Raw genomic sequence first — 25,218 nt, 5'->3', positions numbered from 1 at the left:
AAAAAAAGAAAAGCTTTGTTTGTGGAGAGATTATTGTCCAAAGCATGAAACTGTGGTAAATAAAACATATGTTTCAGCTATTGTACTTTTATATAAGAATCTAATTATCAGAAGTGCTGAAATGCCTTATTTACTATTCACTACTCAGACCCTGCTCTGCAGACAGACTTACTAATTTTTTTAGGGACTTTTCTGTGGTACTCGTCACTATAGTATCTGAGTGACTTTGCAGATATTATTGAATTTTCCTTCGCAACACTCCTGTGATGTGAGGAGATGGTATCTCTGTTTCACAGATGAGGAACTGAGGCACACAGGAATTAAATTCAAAAGTTTCCACCAAGTTTGGGTGCAGTAATTTCCCCACACACATTATTAAAGCTTGTTTTCTCTTTTTGTTTTTGCTTTCCCCCCAAACTGTTCCTGCTGTTTACAAGGTATTAGACCAAAGGCTTTGATATGCTAGCATCCGTCCTCTGTGCCTCTCATACCCCTAGAGTAGGGGCAGGCAAACTTTTTGGCCTGAGGACCGCATCAGGTTTCAGAAATTGTATGGTGGGCTAGTTAGGGGAGGCTCTGATCCCCGCCCCCCAAACAGACAGGCCCTGCTCTGACCTCCCCCCCCCCGCTTCTCACCACCTGACAGTAGCCACCCCCAGCCCCTACCCATCCACCCTCCCACTCCCATCCATCCCCCCTGCTCCCTGTCCCATGACTGCCCCCTGCCACCCCACCCAACCCCCTCTCTCCTTCCTGCCCCCTGGAACCCCTGCCCCATCCAACCACCCCTTCTCCCTGTTCCGTGACTGCCTCCTGTCGCCCCATTCAAACCCCCTCCTCCTTCCTTACTGCCTCCCGGGACCCCTGCCACCATTCAGCCCCCCTGTTCCCTGCCCTCTGACTGCCCTGATCCCTAGCCACACCCCCAGCCCCCAACCAGCCCCCAAACTCCTCTGCCCTCTATCCAACCTCCCCGTTCCCTGCTCCCTTACTGTGCTGCCTGGAGCACAAGTGGCTGGCAGCACTACAGCCACACCTTCCAGAGCACCAGGACAGGCAGCCACGCTGCCCGGCTGGAGCCAGCCACGCCACCGTGCAGCACAGAGCACTGGGTCAGGCTGCCGCTCTGCAGCTGCGCTGCCCCAGGAGCTCACAGCCCCACCGCCCAGAGGATTGTGCCAGTCTCACAGTGAGCTGAGGCAGCAGGGGAGGGGCAACAGCAGGGCAGGAGCTGGGGGCTAGCCTCCTAGGTCAGGAGCTCAGGGACCAGGCAGGAGGGTCCCGCGGCCAGATGTGGTCCGTGGGCCGTAGTTTGCCCACCTCTGCCCTAGAGTGTCCTTGGAGGATGTGCTAGGGAAAGCCAAACCTCATTTTCCAAAGAAGAAAGCTCAGGAGGTGAAAGGGGATCCCTTAACACAGGGGTTCTCAAACTGGGGGGTCAGGACCCCCAGAAGATCATAAGAAGATCATATGAGGGGTCAGGAGCTGTCAGCCTCCACCCCAAACCCACTTTGCCTCCAGCATTTATAATGGTGTTATAAATTAAATACACGTTTTTATATATTTAAGGGGAGGTCACATTCAGAGGCTTGCTATGTGAAAGGGGTCACCGGTAAAAAAGTTTGAGAACCACTAGCTTAGCAGAATGAGAGGGCAGGTTCTGAAAGAGGAAGTCTGCTATCTGGTTAGGTGGCCCTGAGGATGTGGCAACCAGAGAGAAAAGAGCCAAAAATAGCTGTATTCAGGTGAGATATCCAGGCCTGTGACTGCTACCCTGGAAATGTCAGGTCCACCATTTCAGGAAACTCTTACGTCACTTGAATCCCCAGGACAAGGAATGGACGTCAGCTCTGACCAAGAGACCATCTAGCCCTGAGAAGAAAAGGGATCACATTACTTTCTACCCCTAAGAAGGGGCTGGAGGAAGCAAGAGCTCTGCAATACAGCTGTTCAACCCAAGGGTCTCCCAAGTGACAAAGTTCTGCCTGACTTGTTCCTGGACTTGGAACTGCTGCTGCCGAGAGTTCCCCCAAAGTGTAGGACTCCGAGAATAACCTCAGCTCCCTCAGTAACTGAGCATAGTAAACCAGCTCATGCAGACCCCAGACCTGAAAAAGAGCTCCATATAGCTTTAAAGCTTCTCTTTCACCAACAGAAATTGGTCTAATGAAAGATATTACCTCACCCATCTTGTCTCTCCAAGAACCCATTGGCTATTTCTTCCCAATAAATTATTTGTATTGCAGTAGCACCTAGGAGCCATGATAAAGGCTCCAGTGTGCAAAGCACTGTACAGATGCTTAACTGAAAGACAGTCCCTTTTCCAAAGAATTTACAATCTGAGTATAAAGTGAGACACAGCAGCTGGATACAAGAAACAGATGAGGGGAGTGTGATAAGCAACAGTTGCAGCACACCAGTTGCCAAGCCAAATAAGAGCTTTTCTCAAAGATGCATTTGCATTATTGAAGTGGGGACAGTGTGAATATCTCCCATCTGCACCTCTAGGAGAGGAAAGTGAAGTTTTCTAGATAAGTGGCACTCAATCTTTCCAGACTACCCTACCCCTCTCAGGAATCTGATTTGTCTTCGTACCTCCAAGTTACACCTCACTTAAAAATTACTTGCTTACAACATCAGGCATTAAAAAAAGTGTCATAGCACATTATTACTGAAAAATTGCTTACTTTCTCATTTTTACCGTATAATCTCAGAAAATAAATTGAAATATACATATTGTACTTACATTTCTGTGTATAGTATATAGAGCAGTATAAACAAGTAATTGTGTGTATGAAATTTTAGTTTGTACTGACTTCGTAAGTGCTTTTTATGTAGCCTGTTGTAAAACTAGGCAAATATCTAAATGAATTGATGTACCCCCTGGGATATGCATGCCCCTGGTTGAGAACCACGGTTATAGATTTTTAAAAAATATTAGTTATAGCATATAGTTGTGAATTAGGGCAAGCTTCTATTTGGCATGAAAATTGTTTGTTACAGGCAATTTCAGCCATATTTTCTAATCAACAACCATTTAAAAATGTTTGGTGCCAGGAGGTGTCAAGGATATAAATCATGTAATATCAAGATGCTTGTCATTGACAGAGTCTGCTGTCTTACTTTTTGTCAGCAGCAACAATTAGCCTTTGGTGTGTTGTGCTATGATCAAAGACTACGTGATACAAAACCCACTGTTCTCATACTCCTTTAATCAGTACTGGACTGTCATATTCTGGACCTATTACATTGCAGAAGAGTCCAGCACATCTTTTGAAATATTTAAACTGTATTACATTTTTATCTCATTTGACTAAAAGCATTTTGGCAATTTTAAATCTTGACCAATGTTATAGATTCAGTTTGTACTCCAAGTGTTTCGCTTTTTCCTCTTAAGCTTTTGAATTACTTCCAAAGAGTAATTTACTTTTTGGTAGATTTTTGTATTGTTTGAAACTAGATATGATTGTTTCAGAATTCAGTATGAAATATACCACCTTGAAGCTTTGAGTTGGTAACTGGAGCATCAGGATAAGAGAATTAGGCATCTGTTTACATTTAGGTTCCTGAAAACCCGCTAAGTTACATTTTTCTTCTAAGTTTTTGAAAGACAGTGATTCAGCATCACTCTGTTGGGATGTCTGTACAATATGGTTCCTCTCCATAAGGTCTTCTAAGTCTGCGTTTATATTAACACTTCTCCAGATAAAAAATGAACTAGATAATTGGCATGTTTTGTGGTGCAACCCAGACCAGTGAGAGATTGTCACCACTTGTTCTGTCACCCTTTATGCCTTAAAATGCTGTGTGGTGTAGATACCTGACTGGATTCTCCCAGCCAGCATACAAGCATGCACTCAGTCTCTGTATGGATAAACATACCTAATTCAGCTATTTTTACTCCAGCATGCTGCTTGTTACTCCATGGCCACTTTGGTCTCCACCTGCCTTGGTTACTACTAGCCAGGTAGCCACAACACAGCTCCAGTCCTAAGTTTCCTCAAAACCATCTGCCCTGAAATGTCCAGCCATGTCCTGGAACATAAGGTCTGTTGCTCTTTTAAAAGTATAAAAACACAGCAGTTTGTTGCTTTTACTGGAATTAACAATGACTTCAAATAGAGCACTGAGTTGGTTTAGATTAAGGGCAAAACATGTTTGTTAACAAAAAGGGAGAGGATTTTAAGTGAGTTCAAGTGTAAGGTGTAAACTCAGAAATGTTACAAGCAAAGAAAAGTGAACAGCGCTTTCTAGTGACTAACACTTACCTTGACCCAAGATTGCAGTTTTGTTAAGTTTCTTAACCACATCTCCTTTCAGTAAGGTGGCTGACCTCCTGCAAAGTCCAAAGTGCTTGGTTCCTCTGTTATCTTAAATGAAAGATAACTTAGGGTTCTTTGCCCCCTCTCTTTTATAGTCCAGTGAACATTTGAAATGTATTCTTTTGAAGGGTTCCCCCAGATAAATTTCTTCAGTTCATGATGAGTAAAAGGAGCCATGAAATCTAGAAGATTAGTGTCCCTTGTTGTTTCCTCCCCTACTGGTGATTGCTACTATGCAAATTCTCTCTCCCTGCTGCAATCTCCTATACAAATTAATAGTCCATTGAATTTGAGCCATGTCTGGTTTGAGGTGTCCTCTTCCTTTCTTTGTCCCGAGAAACCCTGTTTATCAACTCCCCCTGAGATGCCTGGTTAAAATTCCTTTTAGTCACAGATTTTAAAGCATGAAATTAGTGAGTATCCATAATTTTGCATGCAGCATTGATACGTGCAAAATATATTATTGATCAGTGTGTTACTAGTCTTCAAATAATACCTTATAAGGCATATTTTGTATACAAATTATTGCAGTAGTGTGTAGGGTGTGAATACAGAGGTGTCTGGGGTGGTAACAATTCTAGGATGTTTTTGGATATTGGGTTTGAGTCATTTGGAAATGAATTTTCCTGTCTGTTCACTGGGGCAAAGCTAACCAGTGTATTCGGTAGATAGCCTAGTCTAATGACTAATGCTAATTTATTAATACATGCTTTTTCTACTGTTACCTCATCCTTCCTCCATTTGTTTGTTTTTGTTCAGGTGTTGTGTTCTGTAGTTAAATGGATCATAAGTTCTTTGGGGGCAGGGCAGGCTTTTCATAAGTGTTTTTTGTACAGTGTGTAGCACAATGAAATTCTAATCCTGAAAGTGGCCTCTATGAATTATCGTAAAGCAAATAGTTAATCTTAATGGACACTGTTTTCAGGGATGTACAGATATAAATTACATCAGGATAATGTAAAAACTCTCTTTGGATTAGTAACTATGAAAATAAAATAATAAAATAGCTTCTCTTAATTAATTAGCCTCTTGCAGTTGGTATGGGTACTTCCACCTTTTCATGTTCTCTGTATGTATAAATATCTTCTTACTGTATCTTCCATTCTATTCATCCGATGAAGTGTGCTGTAGCCCACTAAAGCTTATGCTCAAATAAATTTGTTAATCTTTGAGGTTCCACAAGTACTCCTGTTCTTTTTGCTGATACAGACTAATACGGCTGCTACTCGGAGACCTATGAAAATAAATGAATTCCACTGCTTACAGCATCTCATAAACTTTTGTTAATACTTCAGTTGCTGATGTAAATAGATTTTTTTATTTTTCATTTAGATTATTAAAATTCTGTATGCTGGACATGCAGAATAACGTTACCCCTTTTCTTCTTGTACGGATATATTAACTAGAAATGCTCCACCCAATGGATATGTTGCAACTCTTTCTAAAGGATGTTTTAACTGATGGGGAATTATAAATGAAAGAAAAATTTAAAATATATCAAATATCAACAGAAATACGATTAAATAAATATGCGTTAAGCTAACTATGAAGTGTGTTTAGTGGGTTCCCCCGAGGATGGGCGCACACTCAGAAATCTAAGTTCATTTTGTTAAAGCGGGAATGATCAGCAGTGGATTTATTATTATTTTTTTTTAAATTGAGTCAACATTTGTGGGAGACAGCAGTGAGTGCTGATATATAAGAATTAAAAATGGATTATAACATAACTTAAGGGGGCATTGTGGATTACTTTTACTATTGATGGCTAATATTTTCCTTTAAAATATGACTGCTGTTACATACCTCTGTTCTTCTTCAGCAAATCTTGGAGAGAGTTTTTCTTTAATTTACACATTTCTGTAAAGAGAGATGTTGAGTAGTCAGAAAACTAAAAAACTTAAGTCAATAAGACCATCTGAAAGAATATTTCCATTTTTTAATTGGACATGAAGACTGAGTGTAGCCCGCTTTTTAACTTGCCAAGACTTTATGCTCTAAAGACCAAGAAAGTTGTACAGAATATATACCATTATCTCTAGCTTGTATGCTCACTTGGCAATTCATCAATTTTCTAGATTTCTTTTAAAAATAGGAGCTTAATTCAAATTTAGTTTACAAGAAATATTCCCTGAGGTATTTTAAATGTTAATAAAATGGTTGGAAAATGTATTTGGATTTTGGCATTTTCTTGTTGCTTAGGTAAGTTATAGAGCCTACTTCACGTCCTCCCAACCTCTATGTTCTTCTGTGTTTAAAGGGTTAAGACTTGACATTGAGTTTGATAAGTAAAAGGCTGAAAGTCAAATAGAAAATGAGGATTAAGAAATAAATTCAAAAGGAGAAAGCTTCAGCACATATCACAGATGGAATGAGAGTGTGCTTTGTTTCTATTCCTTTAATAAATCTTTCAGTTCTAATCAGACCTTCATAAGTCACTAAATTTTAGTAAGGGTAAGAGAAGAAAGAGGGAGCCCCATTTTCGTTCCACTTTCCCACCAACTTCCCTTATCCTTCATCAAAACCTTCCTTGTTATAGCCCCACCCACATTTCCCAGTTTTTCACTTTGAAAACATGATCAACTTGTGGGGTAGGGAAGTGGGACTGTGTACTGCAGTTGCAGCCCTGCCCAGCCTTTTTCAGCTCGGCTAGTTATCCCCAGTTATAGAAGGCTGAAAATAAAGTTTTTTATTAGATAAAGTATTTGAAAATATATATATAATAGTATAGGATTTCAGCATTTTGTGGAAACTGTATCCAATCATCTTGTTCTTTTTGTTTCTGTCATTACCATCAACTGGTATATAGTTTGAGATATTTATAAAATGCATTTATTATGTGTATAATTTTTAGTTTAATGACTGAAATATAGTAACCAGTCCTGCAAACTTGCTTGTGTGAGTAGTCCCACACTTGGTAGTAATGATGTTCACTGTGTTGTTTCTCACATACTGTGAATAATACACTTTTCAGTACTTTAGTGAAGTACTGCTACTTGTTATAGGGAAACTACAGCATGTATGATATAAGGTTTTTGAGGTTTAAGCATACATAATTGCAAAGTTTAAACAATCTTCAGTAAAAGTGGTTTGTGGCTTTTTTTTCACATACTCAGTATAAAATTCTGCAGTATTAACCTAGGGACATTAGCTTTGTGCTTACTTTGCATATTTTGTCATTAAAAGCCTAGGTTTCATGAGACTACATGGACTCTCAGCACTAGACACCAGAGCTAGCTTTGTACTGCAGAGTACAGATCTAATTACACAGCTTGTAGCTGTGGAACCACTTCTCTGTTCTAAATTACTTTCCCTAACTTATTTGCATAATTTAATGTGCAGAGGTTAGCCACTGAAATATAACATTGTCTGACATAGCGAGGACTATGTTGCTATTTCCACAAAATAGTTGGTAAATCTTACCCTGATTGTTGAAGAAATACACATGTTTAGTGAGGTCTTTGTATAGTGACCATTAATCAAAGCTGATTTGTACAATCACATTTGGTAATGTACAAGGATTAAAAGTAATCAGTTGTCAGTGCTAGCATTAATGATAGTACTGTGAGCCTGCAGTTAGCTAATAAAGCTGTCCTATTTTTATTGCTCAAATCTGATGCCCATTCTACAGAAAAATAATCTGGAGATCTTATGTTCACTTTCAGCAATGGCACCAGCATCTTAAATTGCTTAGAAGTCTGGTCGTAGAATAGGCCATCAGAAAATTCAAATGTGAATTTTTTGGTGAGCATGGATGGGAAGTGAATTTCATACAGAAAAGGTGATTCTTAACAGCTGAATAGATAAGTACTGTAGAAAGATTTCCAAACAAAGGGTAATTGTGCACATACTTGGTTTTTCTTTTAATTCTAGTTTGACTCTGGTCTCTTGAGTGAACAATTGCTGTAATATGATACCTCATATACTGTTGCTTCCAATAGAAACTGAACAGCAGCTATACAAAAATGATTTCAAATGTGTTTCCAAGATAATGAATGTAATATGTTTGCCTCATTCAGTGCACAAGATGGACAGTGCTCATATAACGAGCAGCTATTGAATATTTTGTTTTTGCCTTGTACAATGTTTGCCCCATACATTATTTACTCCACACTATTCAAACCTTGATTTGAAGACAGAATTACTAATTTCCTCATGATGTTTTCTATGATGCTCATCACAAGAGTACCTCAGTGTTTCACAAATATACATTTATTTATTTTCTCTACATCCTGTGAAATGATGGAGCATTATTGGCAGCATTTTATAGATGGAAACCTGAAAAACAGATTCATTAGGATCAAAAGTTTCCACTAACTTTGGAGACCCTAGTTGGAGAATTCCTAACATTATATAGCTGCTAAAAGTACAGCTCCCATTGACTTCAGTTGCAGCTTTGAATACCCAGCACTTCTCCAAATCAGACACCAGAGTCTCAAGTCAAATGAGGAGTTCACAATTAGTGACTACTTGTGAAAAGTTTGGTTTAATTTACTTGCCCAGCATCACATGAGAATCCAGGGCCACATTTAACTGTCTTAATTTTCTCTCTCTGCAATCCCCTGCTTTGTTTCTCAACAAATGAAGTAGAAGTCCTACAGAAAATGCTCAACTTTATAACCCTGATTCATCACGTTTTCCATTTCAGGCTCTGGAGAGGAGTCTGATCTAATTGTCAGACCCCAACCTTGACCCCTACTGCGCCGTCCCCTCAAACCTGTTTGTCCCAATCCTGCCTCTTTTCCAACCTTGGCTCCTCATCTCAGTCTCCTTGCCCCGTAAATCCTACTATCTCCCCTCTAGTCCCTTCATCCTAGCCTATTCCCCACTTCCACTCATACTCTCAGTCCTGCATACATCTGGTTTCTTGTCCCCAGCCTCCATATCCTCGTCCCCACACCCCTCCATCTTTTTGTTCCATCTCAGGAGGTATGTCTTCCGCTTCTTGTCCCAGTTTCTTTGTCCAGCCAAGTTGGCTTCTCATCAGATGTCTCCCCTTCCCTCCCACCACCACCTTGTCATCCGTTGGCTGCCACTCTTCTTGCTCAGTCTGTCTGTCATACACTCCAGCTCCCAATCCAAGTTTCCCTTTTCCCACCTTGTCAGCCTCAAGTTCCAGTCTCCCCCCACAAGTTCCTTTTCCCAATCTTACTCCATGCCTCTTCCCCTCCACCTCACCCCAGTCCAGCTTTTCTCTCCTCTGTATTCAAATCAAGCAGCCTCTTCTTCCATGCTGCCTAGGCCCAGTGAATGGGGGAAGATGGGACATCATCCGAGAGTCCAGGAGAGACAGGATCGCTGCAGTCATAGCATCCTAGAGCTGCAGTGGCAGGGAAGATCCTGCTAAGCTCCAGACTGGATCGTGCCCAGTACAGATTGAATCTTCTGGTGTTTTTGCTGTGAAGCTCTAGCACGGTGGTTTTCAATCTTTTGTCTGTGGATCCCTGGGGATCTGCAGATTATGTCTTAGATTTCCAGAGGAGGCTGCACCTCCATTCGAAATTGGTTAGAGGTGCACAAATGAAGAAAGTAGAAGACCACTGTTTTAGTAAGTCTCTGCTGAGAATGTGTACCACAATTTTTCCAGTTTTACTCTTTGGCCAAATCTGGATGGATTTTCATGGTGATGGCAAAAGGCACATCGCTGTTGCAAAGCCCACACCCTGCCAAATTTCAGTTCCCTGCTCCAAAGAATGGTAGCACTAGAGCTTCACAGAGAAAACATCACCAGAAATGTTTTATAATATACACAAAGCAACATATTTTTCCCTAGCTTGTTTTTGGAAATGGCTAAACAGTTTTGGCTGAAGTTCTGAAAAAAATTAAGGCTGTGGCAGACATCCAGCATGGAGAATTTCAGCCCAAGTGGTTAAAATTTGATGAGGTTATAAGCAACTGAAAACAGGATCAAATAATAGAAGTGTCGGGTACCCTTAAAAATATAAAGTACTATCAATCTCACCTGTAATAAGGGTTAAACTCAAAAAGCATAAATTAGATTAATTTTACTAAACATAGCTATATATATGCCTGTCTTTTAGTGTAAAGATAAAAATATTTGCAACTTTAATAATCTGAACTGGTATATGCAATGTTTGTTTTTTTTTAAATTGATTCAAGGCCATGAGAATATTGTATGCTACTATAAGAGTAAGGAATACATGGATCCTGGCTTCTGCATCTTCCCAATGTGAGCATGTGGTGTAACTTTGTAATATTTCCCTGTTAGTAGTCAGTATTTTCCTTCCAATTTACATACTGTTAAACTATTGTTAACCTTAAAATGAAAACACATGCAAGAAATGTTCAGAGTCATGTTTGGATTGCAGGCTAGTTAGAATTTGTTTGAAATGTGGAAGAGGAATTAATATCACGGAAAAGTGAATAACAAAAGCCAGTGTCACAATATTTAAATGGGTTTTTTTTTGTTTTTAATGGGATTGTTTTGCTGAATTTTGCATTTCCATAATAACTCATCTGAGATTCTGTTTAACAAACACATGAGCTCATGAAGCATAGGAATTAAAGTACTGTACTGTCCATAAAGAGAGCCAGAAATAACTAGAGCGGTACAGGAAATCAGACCACTAAAGAAGTTAAATTGAGATTTCCTAGTAAGGTATAAACTTTGATAGGGTTGCCAAAGGTCCTTGCAAAAGAGTCTAATTGGTGAAATAAATTTACATAGTCTGATGTGTTGGGCAGGGAATTGATGTCCAATGAAATATGGATTGCACAATGACTGTAGTTAATATCCAAAAGGATATTCTGATAAAGCAGCAGGATTATTGTTATAAAATTTAAAACCATAAAGAAATGGTTTAAAGTGCTTATTAAGAGAAATGGAGCTTCCTTCCTTGCACTGGGACTAGGCATGCTGTGCTTAGCAGAATGGTGCCAGGAAAAGAGTTTGGCAGACAAGAGTAATTCTTCCCCTCACTTCATGGGAATAATGACATCTGGACAGTCTCGTGGGCACCCTGATGCCAGAGGTGCTGAGAACTGAATGTCATTGGCAGGAATTGGAAGACTTTAAACCTGATGGGAATTCAGGATTTGCTTCTGTATTAGTGCACAGGAAATTAAGGTAGTAATCACTGGGAGAGGATTAGAGTCTAGATTTTATCATCATTCTTTTTAAGTCAATGGAGTTGTGCTGGTTTAAAATTGGAGTCGTGCAGTGGGGAATCGGCTCCTTGGTTTAAAAGGTCTTTGAGTCAGAACTTTTTTCATCTGTCACTTCTAATTTCATGTACTCTAGAAATCAAATCAATGATTCTAATCAAATTCCTCTTACCTTGGTACCCAACAAACTGTAAACAGTAAATGGTTCTAGTGTTCATAACAAAAATGATCGTTTTACTTTGCATGTACTCTGTGAATTAAGGTGTATATATTTAAGTGCCTGTTAAGTGCTATCTGCATTTATGGTTCTATATAAATAACAGTAGTAAATAGGAATCTTCACTTAACAGCCTGTTTTCCTGTACTCTTTCCTTTATCAAAGTAATTGAGGTGGGGTCCACATTTGGGCAAGAGGTTCTCCACTCTTCATCATCTAGTCTCACAGCTACCCAGGGATAAACCAGGTCAAGGCCACGTCCACACTACAGAGTAAAATCGAAATAAATAAAATCGATTTTATAAAACAGATTTTATAAAATCGATTTTACGCGTACACACTAGGGCACATTACTTCGGTGGTGTGCGTCCATGGTCCCAGGCTACCATCAATTTCCAGAGCGGTGCACTCTGGGTAGCTCAGTAAAAGAATGGGACCAATAACTTCGATTTCCGTCCACACTAACCCTAAATCGATTTAGTAATATCGATTTTAGGGTTACTCCTTTTGCTTAGCTGGAGTACAGAAATCGATTTTAAGACCCCTTAAAATCGATTTTAAGTGCCTTGTAGTGTGGACGGGTACAGCGTTAAATCGATTTAACACTGTTTAAATCGATTTAACGCTGTAGTGTGGACCTGGCCCAAGATACATTCAGTGTTTTGGACTGATGGTCCCAGTTTTCACACAAAGGGGTAATTGTAATGTTCTTCTTCGAGTGGTTGTTCATGTCCATTCAAAGTAGGTGTGCGCGTGCTATGTGCACGCCAGCCGGAAGATTTTCCTCTAGCAGCGTCCGTAGGGTCGGTCTGGGCGCCCCCTGGAGTGGCGCCACCACGGCGCCCTATAAAGGGTCTCGCTGACCCTCCACACCCGCAGTTCCTTCTTACCGCCGGTGATGGCTAGCTGGAACTTCTCTTGCTTAGCAAGTTGGCAGTGTCCTATCCTTACTGTTTAGTCCGTGTATTGAGTTACATTATAGTTAGTTAGATAGATCTTTCTATATAGTTTTTGTAGTTGGGGGGTTCCCCCCCCCAAGTCTTGATCACTCGCTGGGGCATGCCCGGGTCCCCCGGGTTCAAACTCTGCAAGGACTGTGGGAAATTCATGCCCACACTCTGCGTGTTTGAGGTGCCTCGGAGAGAGCCACCAAAAGGACCGGTGCTCTATCTGTAGAGGCTTCCGCTCACAAACTCTCAAGGACAAGGCTCAAAAACTTAGAGTCCTCCTGATGGAGGCGGTCCTGCGGCCACCCTCGGACCCAGAACCGGCCGAGGCAGGGCCCAGCACATTGTCCTCGGTGCAGAGCACCACTGCACCGACATCAGGATTTAGGGCCCAGCCCAGGTCGTCAAAATCCCGGCACCAGACGGAGTCGGGTCATAGGAAGTCGGCCTCAGTGTGGCACCGCTCACCTTCGCCGGTGCCCGCCAAGAGAAGGAAGCCGGTGAGGGATCAGTCACCCCACCAGGATCTGAGGCCGACGCCTTCTGCAGGTGTAAGCGGACAGGCTGGGCTACAGCCCTCAGCGGTTCCGTCAGCTCCTGCACTGCAGGGAGGGCAATCGAGTCCGGACCAGCCTCATTCCTTGGACCTCAGCGGAGACATATGCCCCCCATTGACGCCGGAGGAATTCAAGGCGGCCTCAGACCTAATGGGTCTCCCGGCACCGGCCTCCCCGCATCGTAGGGAGTTGCCTACTGTGGTCCGTCCACCAGTACAATCTAGAGGCAAGCCAGCCATGCTGTCGTCTCCCTCCCCGCACCACACTGTGAAGGCAGCTCCGGACCAGATGGGAGGCTCCCCGCCTCCTCCGCACCGCTCTCCATCGGCACCGGACACTGCTCCCCTAGGTCCTCATACTCAGAGATCTCAGACTCAGAGGCAGACTCCTATCACTCCAGCCGGTCACGGAGCAGGAGATTGGTTTCGGGAGTGAGCCACCAACGTTACCTGCAGTGGCAGCAACAATGGCAGCTGCCCTTGCAGTGGCCGTTTTGGACTCCCTGGGCCTACCATCAGTCGGTAGGCCAGGCTTTTGGTCCTCGATCACGGTCGGCTTCGGTGTCCTTGACTTCATTGGCCTCGGCACAGCTGCCTCCCCGACAGGCACCGTCGCTGGGCAGGGGTGTGCTATTGTCAAGTTCTGCATCCTCTAACCGGTCAGCGACACCGGCAGCGGCTTCAGTTCGGGCTCCACCAGCACCTCATGATACATCAAGTCACTCGTTGGCGACCCTGGTACCGGCCGCGGTGCCGCATTTAGACTCGGAACCAGCACCACAACCTCAATACCATGTGCTGCAGGACCCTGACTGGCCACATGCACCGGAGGAAGGACCGCTTTACGTAATCTCCTCGTCGTCCTCCTCAGACGAGGCGGTCTCAGGCACGGCTGTGGCACCGGCCCTAGAGGACACTCGAATCCTCCAACAATTGCTTCAGCGATCAGCTCAGATCTTCGCAATCCAAGCGGAGGAAATCGAGGTAGACGCGGACCCTGTAATGGACATTCTGGCTCCCTCAGGGCCTTCCAGGGTGGCCCTCCCGCTAATAAAGACTATAGCGGATACATCCCGCACCCTATGGCAAACACCAGCCTCATTGGCCCCTACTGCCAAGAGGACGGAGCGGCGCTACTTCATCCCCTTGAAAGAGCATGAACACCTGTACACCCACCCTCCCCCAGACTCCTTAGTAGTAGATGCAGCTAACCAGCGGGAGCGTCAAAAGTTTCAGTGGTCAACACCGAAGAGCAGGGACACAAAAAGACTTGAGCTCTTTGGTAGAAAGGTGTACTCCACGGGGAGACTACAACTCCGCATTGCCAACCAACAGGCAATAGTAAGCCGATATGGCCACAACATGTATTCGGCCATTTCGAAGTTTGCGGAGCTCCTTCCCCAGGACTCAAGATCAGCGTTTTCGGCCCCAGTGGAGGAGGGCAAACTGATCTCTCGAGCCTCCCTCCAGGCCGCCTTAGATGCGGCGGACTCAGCCGTGTGCACCCTGGCAATGGGCCTGGTCATGCGGCGGGGAGCCTGGCTCCAGGTCTCGGGCCTGCCCTATGAGGTCCAGCAGACAATTCAAGACCTCCCCTTCAAGGGGCAGATGCTATTTTCAGAGAAAACGGAGAAACGTCTCGATAGCTTAAAGGACTCAAGGGCCACGCTTCGCTCGCTAGGCTTGCATACCCCTGTGACCCCGCACAGGCAATTTAGGCCGCAAGCGGCCCCTTGCCCATACCAGGCACAGACTTGCCAGGAGCTGGGGCGCAGGCGGGGCAGAAATGTCAGGAGGCGTCACCAGTGCCACCCCTCCGGCCAGGCGTCTGGCCGATTGAGACCACCATCGGGTCCTAGAACACCTATTTGATGGTACGGTCAAGGGCGACCTACAAATCGAGACTCTGAATCCTTCCACCCCTACCTTTGGGTCACGTCTGTCCCACTTTTACTGTGCCTGGTCCCGAATTACGTTGAACAGATGGGTGCTCCGCACGGTAGAGAGGGGATATTCTATCCAGTTCTTCTCCCTTCCGCCCCACCAACCCCACCCCACCCCGGTCCCTCTTCAGGAACCCATCTCACGAGCAACTTCTAATTCAAGAAGTGAAGCCTCTCACAGAGGCAGGGGCGGTGGAGGAAGTCCCCCGGGATCTCAGGGGCAAAGGTTTCTACTGCCGGTATTTGCTAATACCAAAGGCAAAAGGAGGCCTGAGAACCATCCTAGACTTGCAGCGGCTGAACAAGTTTGTGCAAAAACTCAAGTTTCGCATGTTCTCCCTGTCCTCGATTTATCCCCTCCCTGGATCCAGGAGATTGGTATGCCGCCCTCGACTTAAAGGACGCCTATTTCCACATTGCCATAATTCCACGGCACTGTCGGTACCTCAGGTTCATCATGGCCGACGTCCATCTGCAGTTCACGGTGCTCCCCTTCAGACTGTCAGCTGCTCCCAGGGTCTTCATGAAGTGCATGGCGGTCATGGCGGCCTTCCTGCGCAAGCTGGGCATCCAGGTATTTCTCTACCTGGATGACTAGCTCATAAAGGGCCGCTCCAAGGAGCAGGTATAGACCCAGGTGGTGTTCATCAGGTGGACCTTTCTCGATCTTGGCCTCCTCTTGAACGAAGCCAAATCCACCCTGTCTCCGACGCAACGAATAGAGTTCATGGGAGCGGTTCTGGACTCCACCCATGCCAAAGCCTCGGATCGAGGTTGGGGAGCACACCTGGGATGCCTCAGGACACATGGCTCGTGGTCACCGGAGGACCTCGAGTTGCCTATCAGTGCCAGGGAGCAGAGAGTGGTCTGCCTGGTGTGTTTTGACTTTCCAGTCTCAACTGGCTGGCAGGTGTGTTTCAGTCCTTTCGGACAACACGGTGGCAGTTTTTTATATCAACAAACGGGGGTGCATGCTCCTCTCCCCTCTGCAGGGAAGCCCTCGCGTTGTAGGATTTCTGCGTTCACAATGCCACTTATCTGATGGCGTTCTATCTTCCGGGGGAGCAGAACGGTTTGGTGGACACCCTCAGCCGCTCGTTCCAGGGTCACGAGTGGTCCCTCCAGTGGGCTGTGGTGCCCTCAATTTTGCAGCTCTGGGGCTTTCCCCAGTTAGACCTATTTGCTTCAAGGAAAAACAGGAAGTGCTGACGGTTTTGCACCCTCCTGGGCCGCAGTCGGGGGTCTCGGTCGGACGCCTTCCTATAGCCGTGGGAGGACAGTCTGCTCTACGCCTTCCCTACGATCCCCCTGATACACAGGGTGCTTTTAAAGATTCGCAGGGATCACGCCAGGGTAATCCTGATAGCTCCCGCGTGGCTGCGCCAGCATTGGTTCACATCATTCCTGCACATGTCAGTTCAGGTGCCCCTGACACTGCCCCTACTCCCAGACCTGATCACACAGGACCGGGGCTCCCTCCACCATCCGAACCTCGAGTCCCTTCACCTCACAGCCTGGATGCTCCATGGCTGAACCCGGTGGAGTTGCAGTGCTCCCAGCAGGTCAGGCAGGAGCTGCTAGGTAGCAGGAAACTATCCACTAGGGCCAGCTACCTGGCCAAATGGAAGCGCTTCTCTTTATGGTCGGGTCAGCGAGGTCATGACCCGCTGGGGGTACCAATTCCCAATGTCCTCGACTATTTGCTTCACCTAAGACAACTGGGCCTCTCCCTTTCATCCATTCTTGTTCACTTGGCTGCCATTTCCGCTTTTCATCTGGGAGAGGGGGGTGCCTCGGTGTTAGCGAACCCGCTGGTTGGGCGTTTCCTCCAGGGTATGGACAGGCTCTTCCCACGTGTGCGTCAGCCAACCCCTGCTTGGGACCTGAATCTGGTCCTCTCAGGGCCTCCCTTCAAATCTCTGGCTTCATGCTTCCTGCTGTACCTGTCGTACAAGACCACCTTCCTGGTGGCGATCACCTTGGCCCGACGGGTGTCGGAGCTTCGAGTGTTGACTTCTGAGCCCCCATACAGAGTCTTTTACAAGGACAAGGTCCAACTTAGACCTCATCCGGCTTTCCTACCCAAGGTTGTTTCACAGTTCCACATGGGCCAAGATATGTTTCTCCTGGTGTTTTATCTAAAACCACATGCCTCCAGCGAAGAGCGGAGGCTACACTCCCTGGATCTCTGCAGGGCCTTGGCTTTTTACGTAGAGCGTGCCAAGTCATTCAGACGCTCGACCCAGCTCTTTGTCGCAGTGGCAGAAAGGATGAAGGGGCTCCCGGTCTCCTCTCAGGGAATCTCTTCGTGGATCGTGACCTGCATCCGGGAATGCTACTGCGTAGCTAAGACTCCTGTCCCTCCAGTCATGGCCCATTCCACTAGGGCACAGGCCTCCTCTGCGGCTTTCCTGGCTCAGGTTCCAACTCAGGAGATTTGTAGAGCGGCCACGTGGTCCTTCATCCACACATTCTCATCTCACTATGCCATCACGCACCAGGCGAGGGATGACGCAGCCTTCAGGCATGCTGTTCTCCAGTCAGCAGTGATCTCCGACCCCGCCTCCTAAGGTTAGGCTTTTGAGTCACCTACTTTGAATGGACATGAACAACCACTCGAAGAAGAAAAAACGGTTACCCACCTTTCAGTAACTGTTATTCTTCGAGATGTGTTGTTCATGTCTATTCTAACACCCACCCTCCTGCCCCTCTGTCGGAGTGCTGGCAAGAAGGAACTGAGGGGGTGGAGGGTCAGCGGGCCCTTTATAGGGCGCCATGGTGGTGACACTCCAAGGGGCGCCTGGACCGACCCTACGAACGCTGCTAGGGGAAAATCTTCTGGCTGGCGTGCACATGGCGCGCGCACACCTACTTTGAATGGACATGAACAACACATCTCGAAGAACAACTGTTACTAAAAGATGGGTAACGGTTTTTTGGTTTTTTTTTGTGGATATAAGAGAATTTTCTCCTTGTGGCATATACTGCTGTATTTTTTCCAGCTTCCTCTCATACCTTATGCAGAGATTGCAGTAATAGAGAAATGTTTGCACCTTAGGTCATGGTGCAATGTGTTTTGTTTTTTTTAATATTTTTATTTGATTGCTGTCAGCTACCATGTTTTATTACAAATGATCTTGCACATATTGGGGGTGCTGGTGAGTGGTAATTTGACTCTTGCTAATTTTCAATTTTCAATCAATTAGCAGATATGATCAGTTTTTGTCTACTCTTACTTTACCATCTATATCCTTATACTACACCCACTGCTTAAGTTTGAGGGTGGATGGGACTTTCACTTTAGTACAACTAGAGTAGATGAAGCTAAAACACATATTGAGGTCATATGTCTTTCATTCCTATTTTAATTCTTTTCGGCTTCAGGTTAATTTTTATGCTTAGATTTGCTCATAAAACTAAGCGTGCTAGTAACTGAGCAGTCTACTCTGACCTACTCAGTAACTGTACTTTCACTTGAGGCTAGAGAGTATAATTTATCAAAGTATTTTCTTTAGTTTAAACAGATGTGCTACAGGAAAGATCATACCAGTCTTCAAGTCTTATCTATTTATTCATGAACATAAAATGACTAAGAAAATAATGGAAAGAGGATAAAACATTTTCCCAAATTAAGCAAACATGTCAGTTCTTTAAAATACACTGAAGAGTGTGTGTGTGTGTGTGTGTGAGATATTTTTAAATAATTAAATACTAAAAGAACTTGTAAACAATAAAGGCCATGGTGTACCAGGTCCCCTAGTTCTGCATCATCCCTCACTTATTTGTTTGGCTCATGGCTACATCCATCTTGATTTCCTACTGCTGCTTTGGTGTGTGAAGGTTACCACAGTTTTATATGCAAATCATATTTGGGAAAGTGTGTTTTGTGTAGTTTTTGCTTACTAAGACCCCTCTCTCTTCTTATTTTATTAAAACTAGCACAAATGGCAAGTCCTGGTTAATTACGGAGTCTGGTTATTGGGTTATGAGTTTACTAAAGATGAGAAGAACAAACCATGTCTTTATCAATATCATGCCAAAATATGCAGAAATATTTATTTTAATACATGTCAAATAAATAAATTCTAATGCTATATAAATGTCATGTGGAACACAACCTTTTTTGGTTTTGAGCTAGAAATAGGCCATTCTAAAATTGCTGCAAGAATGAACATTAAAATTGAGTCTGAAACAGATAAATTGTATGTAAAACTAGTGAACAAACCCATTTGGTGGTTAAATCATAAAACAGAAATATAGCTAAAGCATCTGTGATGCTTAAGCAACCAACATGAAAATGTCAAATACTGTTATGTTTTCTTTTAATTTTAAAGCTTTCCTTCTCCCCTCCCTCTCCCATCCCCCCCACAAAAAAAATTACCTGGCTTGAAGCTACAGTTCCTGTCCTGAATTAAGGCCTTATACCTACTTCACTTTCACTACTCAGTTTTCAGTGCTATCTTATCAAGATTATTTGCAGGTATTTTTGTCAGATGAAATTGATATTGCTTCTTTTAAATACGGAAAATCAAGTAATTTTTAGATGTTCAAAACATTGCAGTGTCTTAAGTGAAGCCTGTCAACACACAAGCCTATGATATGAGAGCTTAGTGTTTGTGGTGGGAGTAGTGAGGGGATGTAGGAAATGGATCCTTTAATAAAAGGAAATTGTTGTCCAGCTATGCTAAAGGGACAGAAGGTCACAACTTTGTTCTTAAATGCCTGGGAATACTGAGCAGGTAAAAGTGACAGTGAAGGTAATTCATAATCATTTCAATATGTACCTGGGGGGCTTCCATGAGTCTTCCTCATCAACCATCCTGGTCCCCAGCCAGCCTGCTGCTGGGACCTCACCACCCCCTGCCCTCAAATGCGGGGCGGGAGGGCCTTTGGCCCCTGCCTTATCAGTCATAACCCTTTTTCTGCTCCTCAATTAATCCCCCCCCCCAAAAAAAAATTCCACTGTGGGGAAGGTGGGCGGGGGGAGACTTCCCTTTAGCCAATCTGGCAGTGAGGGAAAAACTCCTTTCCAGCCCCCTGATTAAGGAGCAACTAGCACAGTGCCCACAGTGGAGCCTGACAAAACCTGCTGTTTCGCCACTTCAGTGGGTAGGAGGATGAGTGCTGCTCTGTCTAGTCCAGGTGAAAGAGGGCTTTTCCTGCCTTGGCATAGACCTACCTAGTCCTCCCTGTCTTCCAGTCACCTGGAAGTGGGGATGGGTCAGCATCCCCATGCTGACCTGGTCTGCAGCTGCAGCAGAAAATCACTCCCTGGCTCTCCAGTCTTTAAAATGGCACATACCTTTTCCAACAAACCAGAGAGATCTGCTTAATGTGCAGAGAGATCATTTTAACTTCTAACTTAGGTGTATCCAGGCTATTCTAGAAAATAAATCACAAAATGGTTAATTGACAAGTCAAACTGAAATGATTAATGAAGATTCAGGGTCATGATCTACTCTCCCTTTCAGCTCTGCATGTCTCTGATTTTGGAGAAATTTAAACAAGATTATGCGATTATGTGGCATGTAAACAACAGAAAATTGGTATGCGGCCATCAATGGCATTTACCACATTGAAGAATGTTTGTGGTTAAATGAAAGGGTATAATTGCAAGAGCCATAATGCTATAAAGGGTTATTATGTAATCATTAAATAATTAACCAAAATACTTACTTAAAATAAATGTATAATTGCCATCATGAAGCATGCATGACCAACCAAAATAACCAAAATGTTATGCATGCTGTCCCATTCCCTTATCGATCCTATGGTCTGATTTCACTTGTCCATTCTTAAATTGTAAACTCTTTGAGACAGGGACTGTATATTTCAACACATATAATGTTGAATAAAACTTCAATAATAATATTTCTTCAAGAGACATTAATAATGTTTTGAGGTTTGGTCTTAAAGAATTAGGATGAAAATTGTTCTCAAAGAATCAAGTTAAACTTAATCTCCTTATTTTCAAGGGCAATTGAAACATTCTTTCTCCGAGTAAAGGAGGTAATACAGTGGGCAAAAGGAAGCAATGTCATCAGCATCCAGGGAGAATGGTCTAAAAGTACATAGGTACAATACTGTTTTTCTAGTATTTCATCTACTGGGTATAACACAAAATAAACTTCAAACTGTAAAAAGTAATTGTATACTGTGTTGAGTAGTATGAAGATATTTTTGCTTTGGATTTTGTCCTCTAGCTATCAGTTCACTAGTATTTTGAGAGGAGAGATGTGATTTTTAGTTGTTTAGCTATTTGAGGGAGATGTTTGGATTTTTTGCAGAACAATCTGTTTGAGACTCAGAAGGAGTTAGTCTCTTCCCCATATAACTTTTTTCAATGTGTTTGGATCACATCAATTTAATTTTTTCACAAATCTGTTAATTTTGTACGTTTGGAGCCCATGAGTTTGCCATATAGATGGGTACATTATTGAGTATTCCTCATTCTATTAGGTACCATCTTGAAAAGCAGGGATTTGGAGATCATAAATAATCATGTCACATGAGCTTTCTCTGCGGTGCCATGGTTAAAAAGCATTATGCAATCCTTGAATATATAAAAAGCGGACTATCTAGAAGAAGTAGGGACTTGATCTTGCCTCTATATGCAGCAATGATAAGACAGCTATTAAAATACTGATTCCAGGTCTGGTGTCCACAGTTCAAGAAGGACATGGAAATATTAGGGTTCAGAGAGAGGCTACAAAATTGATTCAAGGGCTGGAAAACAAGCCTTAGAACGTGAGGTGGCTTAAGGAGCTCAACTTATTCAGCTTATTGAACAAAGGATTGCAAGTTGACTTGATCACTGTGTATAGGCATAAGATAACTGACAGTGGAGAGGTTTCAACCTTGCTTGCAAAGGTATAACTAGATCCCATGGCTGGAAGTTGAACTTAGACGAATTCAACCTTGAAATAAGACGTAGTTTTGCAGCTGTGAGGGTAACTAAACACTGGAACAGCATATGGTGGTGGACTCACCATCACTTGGAGTCTATAAAATGAGATTAAATCATTAAAACATATACTTAAATCTAGGCTCTCGGCAAACTTCTGCAGCGTGTGTGTGTGTGTGTGTGTGTGTGTGTGTGTGTGTGTGATGGATGAGGAGGTTCAGCTGGACGGTCAGGGTGGCCCCGTCTGGCCTTGGAATCTGTGAATCTATTAATTCTCCTGTTCATTCCCTATCTTCATGGGGATAACATATAACAGTTGATGGGGAGGATTTCAAAGGTATAAACTCAGTATAGAGTTTAATGGTCTGTGATATACAGGAGGTCAGACTAGATGAACGAATGGTCCCTTCTGTGAAACTATGAAACATACGTCTTTCTAGTTGTTGTTGCAAGTTTGAAATTTGCATATTGATAAGTAAGGTTACTTAACTGTCTTGTAGCATTATATATTCTCACACTAATTTTGCTTCATTTTCAAATGCCCGTCTTCTACTAATATATCTTTTGTATATATTACCTGAGTTGTTTTTGTAAAGATATATATGTTGATGTCTTTAGCCTTTTAGCAATGTTATCCACTCGTCTAATATTCAAGGTTAAGAATGTACAGTATTGTATTATCTTATTCCTACTGTAGCCATAACAGATATATATTGGATTAGCATCTCTTATGGATTCTACAAGATCTGGATGACTTCCTGATTGATGGTGTTAAAGTAACTTTTTCTCTTGTTTTATAACAAAGCATATAAACCTTTCTTTTTCACCACTCCATTTCTACCCCAAATATAGCAACAGCAAACCCAGTAATATGAACCTTAACTTGTGATTTCAGAATTTTTAATGCCCTCAGTCAACTGCTTTTTTTCATTGTCACTTTTCATGCAACAGTTGGTTCCATCTGCAGCCATTAATTAGCAAATATTTGCTGATTTGAATTTTAGATCCATCTTTGAATAATCTCATTTTAGATATCAGCCTTACTTAGTTGTTGAGTGTTCTGCTGAGGTCTTGATGAAATGCCACGCTTTATATGTTGTTACAAAGTAATTGAAAATTATTTTCTAGTTAAATTCTCAATATGCCTGGATGAAGCATTGTATCTATGAACTTCTGCTCCTATATTTTTCTTGTGATGCCAATAAAGGTGTGCCTTTTTCATTTGGATTTTTTGACCAAAAATTAGGAAATTACCATTTTTTCAGATTTTTCATAAATCCATCCAGTTTTCGAGTTTACGAATAAATGCAAAAATACAAAAGAGCTACATTCATGGGGAAAAAATTGAAATTTTAATCAAAATCTAGGATTGCGCAGCAGTTTTCTTGATTTGTCACCATTTATATATGCATTAGAACAGGTAATCTTTCATTACATGAACACACAACATACATATGGTTGTACAAAATCCTGCATGCCTATATTTAAAGTTATAGAAGATCAGTTCTTTTGTAGTAATGTTGTATATGTTCTTCTTTGCCTATTGAGGTAACTTTCCTTAGGCATAATGATGAAATGTGTACGCCCATTATGTTTCCATATTTCTCTTAATTTAGAATTTCATGATAGGATGCTTTAAATTTTAAATTTGCTGTTATGTGAATATAGATGTCTATGTATCTGTCTCTTGAAATTATAGTAAAGAAATTGCCATTAATTTACCAGTTTATTTAGTAGTTTAATACAAAATATGCAGACAATGCATCTCACAGATCTAGGATCTGAAAGATATTCTAAATTGTGATGGCACTGCAACAAAAGCTTCCAAAGGACTGTTCTGGCAGCAGTTGACCCCAGAGTAGAGGCAGCATTTTGGCTACCCAATTTCCTCACAAGAGATCTTTCTATGTTGAAAGGTGTTCGAAGCTTCTCTTGTCACTTGGGATTCCTCTACTACTCGAAGACTGTGCTCAGGTAGTGAGCCAAGGCTACTTGTAAGGCTGTTTTGTCCAATGCAAAGCAGCCTTTAAGTAGACATCAGGATTTGCTCCAGAAATTAGAATTTTTTTTTTGCTACATATAACTGTTGAGGAGGAGGTTTTCAAAAGTATAAAGAACTGTTAAGCACCCAGTCTACATTGGAAGTCAATGGGAGTTGGGCATCTAAACTCTCATCTCCCTCTTTCAGAGAAAACTTTCAGAGAAACCCTTCCTCTCTGTTTTTGAGGTATACTGCTTAAAATAGGTAAATATTGTGCTTGGTTGCTATTTGAAATTGTTTTGATATTTTTGCAGGCTTACAAAGAAGGGTTAGTAGAAATTTAAATGGTTTTTGTAGAAGTATATCTTTTTGTATTACTCAGTAAAATAGAGATACAGTTATTTCAGCAGAAATAACTCCATTACCACACGGAGAGTTTCATTATTTTATTAAGTGTTTTGTTATTTATCAACAACTTTCTTTTTATCTTAAGGTGATGGTGTTTGTTCATGCTAGAAATTCCACTGTACGAACTGCTATGGCTCTTCGAGAGAAAGCAAAAAACAATGGTCATATTTGCTACTTTTTGCCAACCCAAGGACCTGATTATGGACAAGCTGAAAAGCAAGTAAGTGATACATTAATTTGTGGCTGATAATCTTTAAAGCCCTGATTGTCTGGGACTCAGCAACCTGAGAGACTGTTTCTCCTACCCAATAGTCAGATTTTTCTGGCTGTAGACTTGGATAGATTTAGTTTCAGGACTCTAGCACAGCAGGCTTTCAGTATTGAGGGATATTGCTCCATTTGCAGTTCACCAGCGCACAAATATGTTTGCCATCAGAGTGAAATGTAAGGTGTAATAATTTATCTTAGCATGCTATTTTGGTGTTTCCTGGCATAATGGTTTGTAGAGTTAGCTGTGACTTCAGTGCTCTCCATTTTAGGTAGTGTTGTGTTTGCATACTTTTTACATTTTGTTTGTTTGGATGCCAGGTCTTTTGAGGTCTGTGTGTTCATATACTGTATATGTGGAATATATTTTCTCATAATAGTAAGTGATTTTAATATAAGAATCTACATAATTATAAAATGTTTATTTTCAAATTTAAGACAGCTTGAGCTAACAGATGCTTGTTTTTTGTAGCATAGACTCATAGACTCTAGGACTGGAAGGGACCTCGAGAGGTCATCGAGTCCAGTCCCCTGCCCTCATGGCAGGACCA

At 42.7% G+C, this 25,218-nt stretch overlaps 1 protein-coding gene across 1 annotated transcript in view; it reads left to right on the top strand.

Moving 5' to 3' along the window:
* The window catches only part of ASCC3 (activating signal cointegrator 1 complex subunit 3), a 544,482-nt gene that overhangs the window by 298,559 nt on the left and 220,705 nt on the right, over nucleotides 1–25,218 (top strand). Inside the window, exon 14 of the mRNA XM_030556009.1 lies at nucleotides 24,486–24,620. Coding sequence (XP_030411869.1) covers nucleotides 24,486–24,620 — 135 coding nt within the window. The remainder of the gene's footprint in view (nucleotides 1–24,485; nucleotides 24,621–25,218) is intronic.

Source organism: Gopherus evgoodei, chromosome 3 (assembly GCF_007399415.2).
Source record: "Gopherus evgoodei ecotype Sinaloan lineage chromosome 3, rGopEvg1_v1.p, whole genome shotgun sequence".
In the NCBI taxonomy this organism is placed as follows: Eukaryota; Metazoa; Chordata; order Testudines; family Testudinidae; genus Gopherus; species Gopherus evgoodei.
This window is presented reverse-complemented; position numbering and strand designations above follow the sequence as displayed.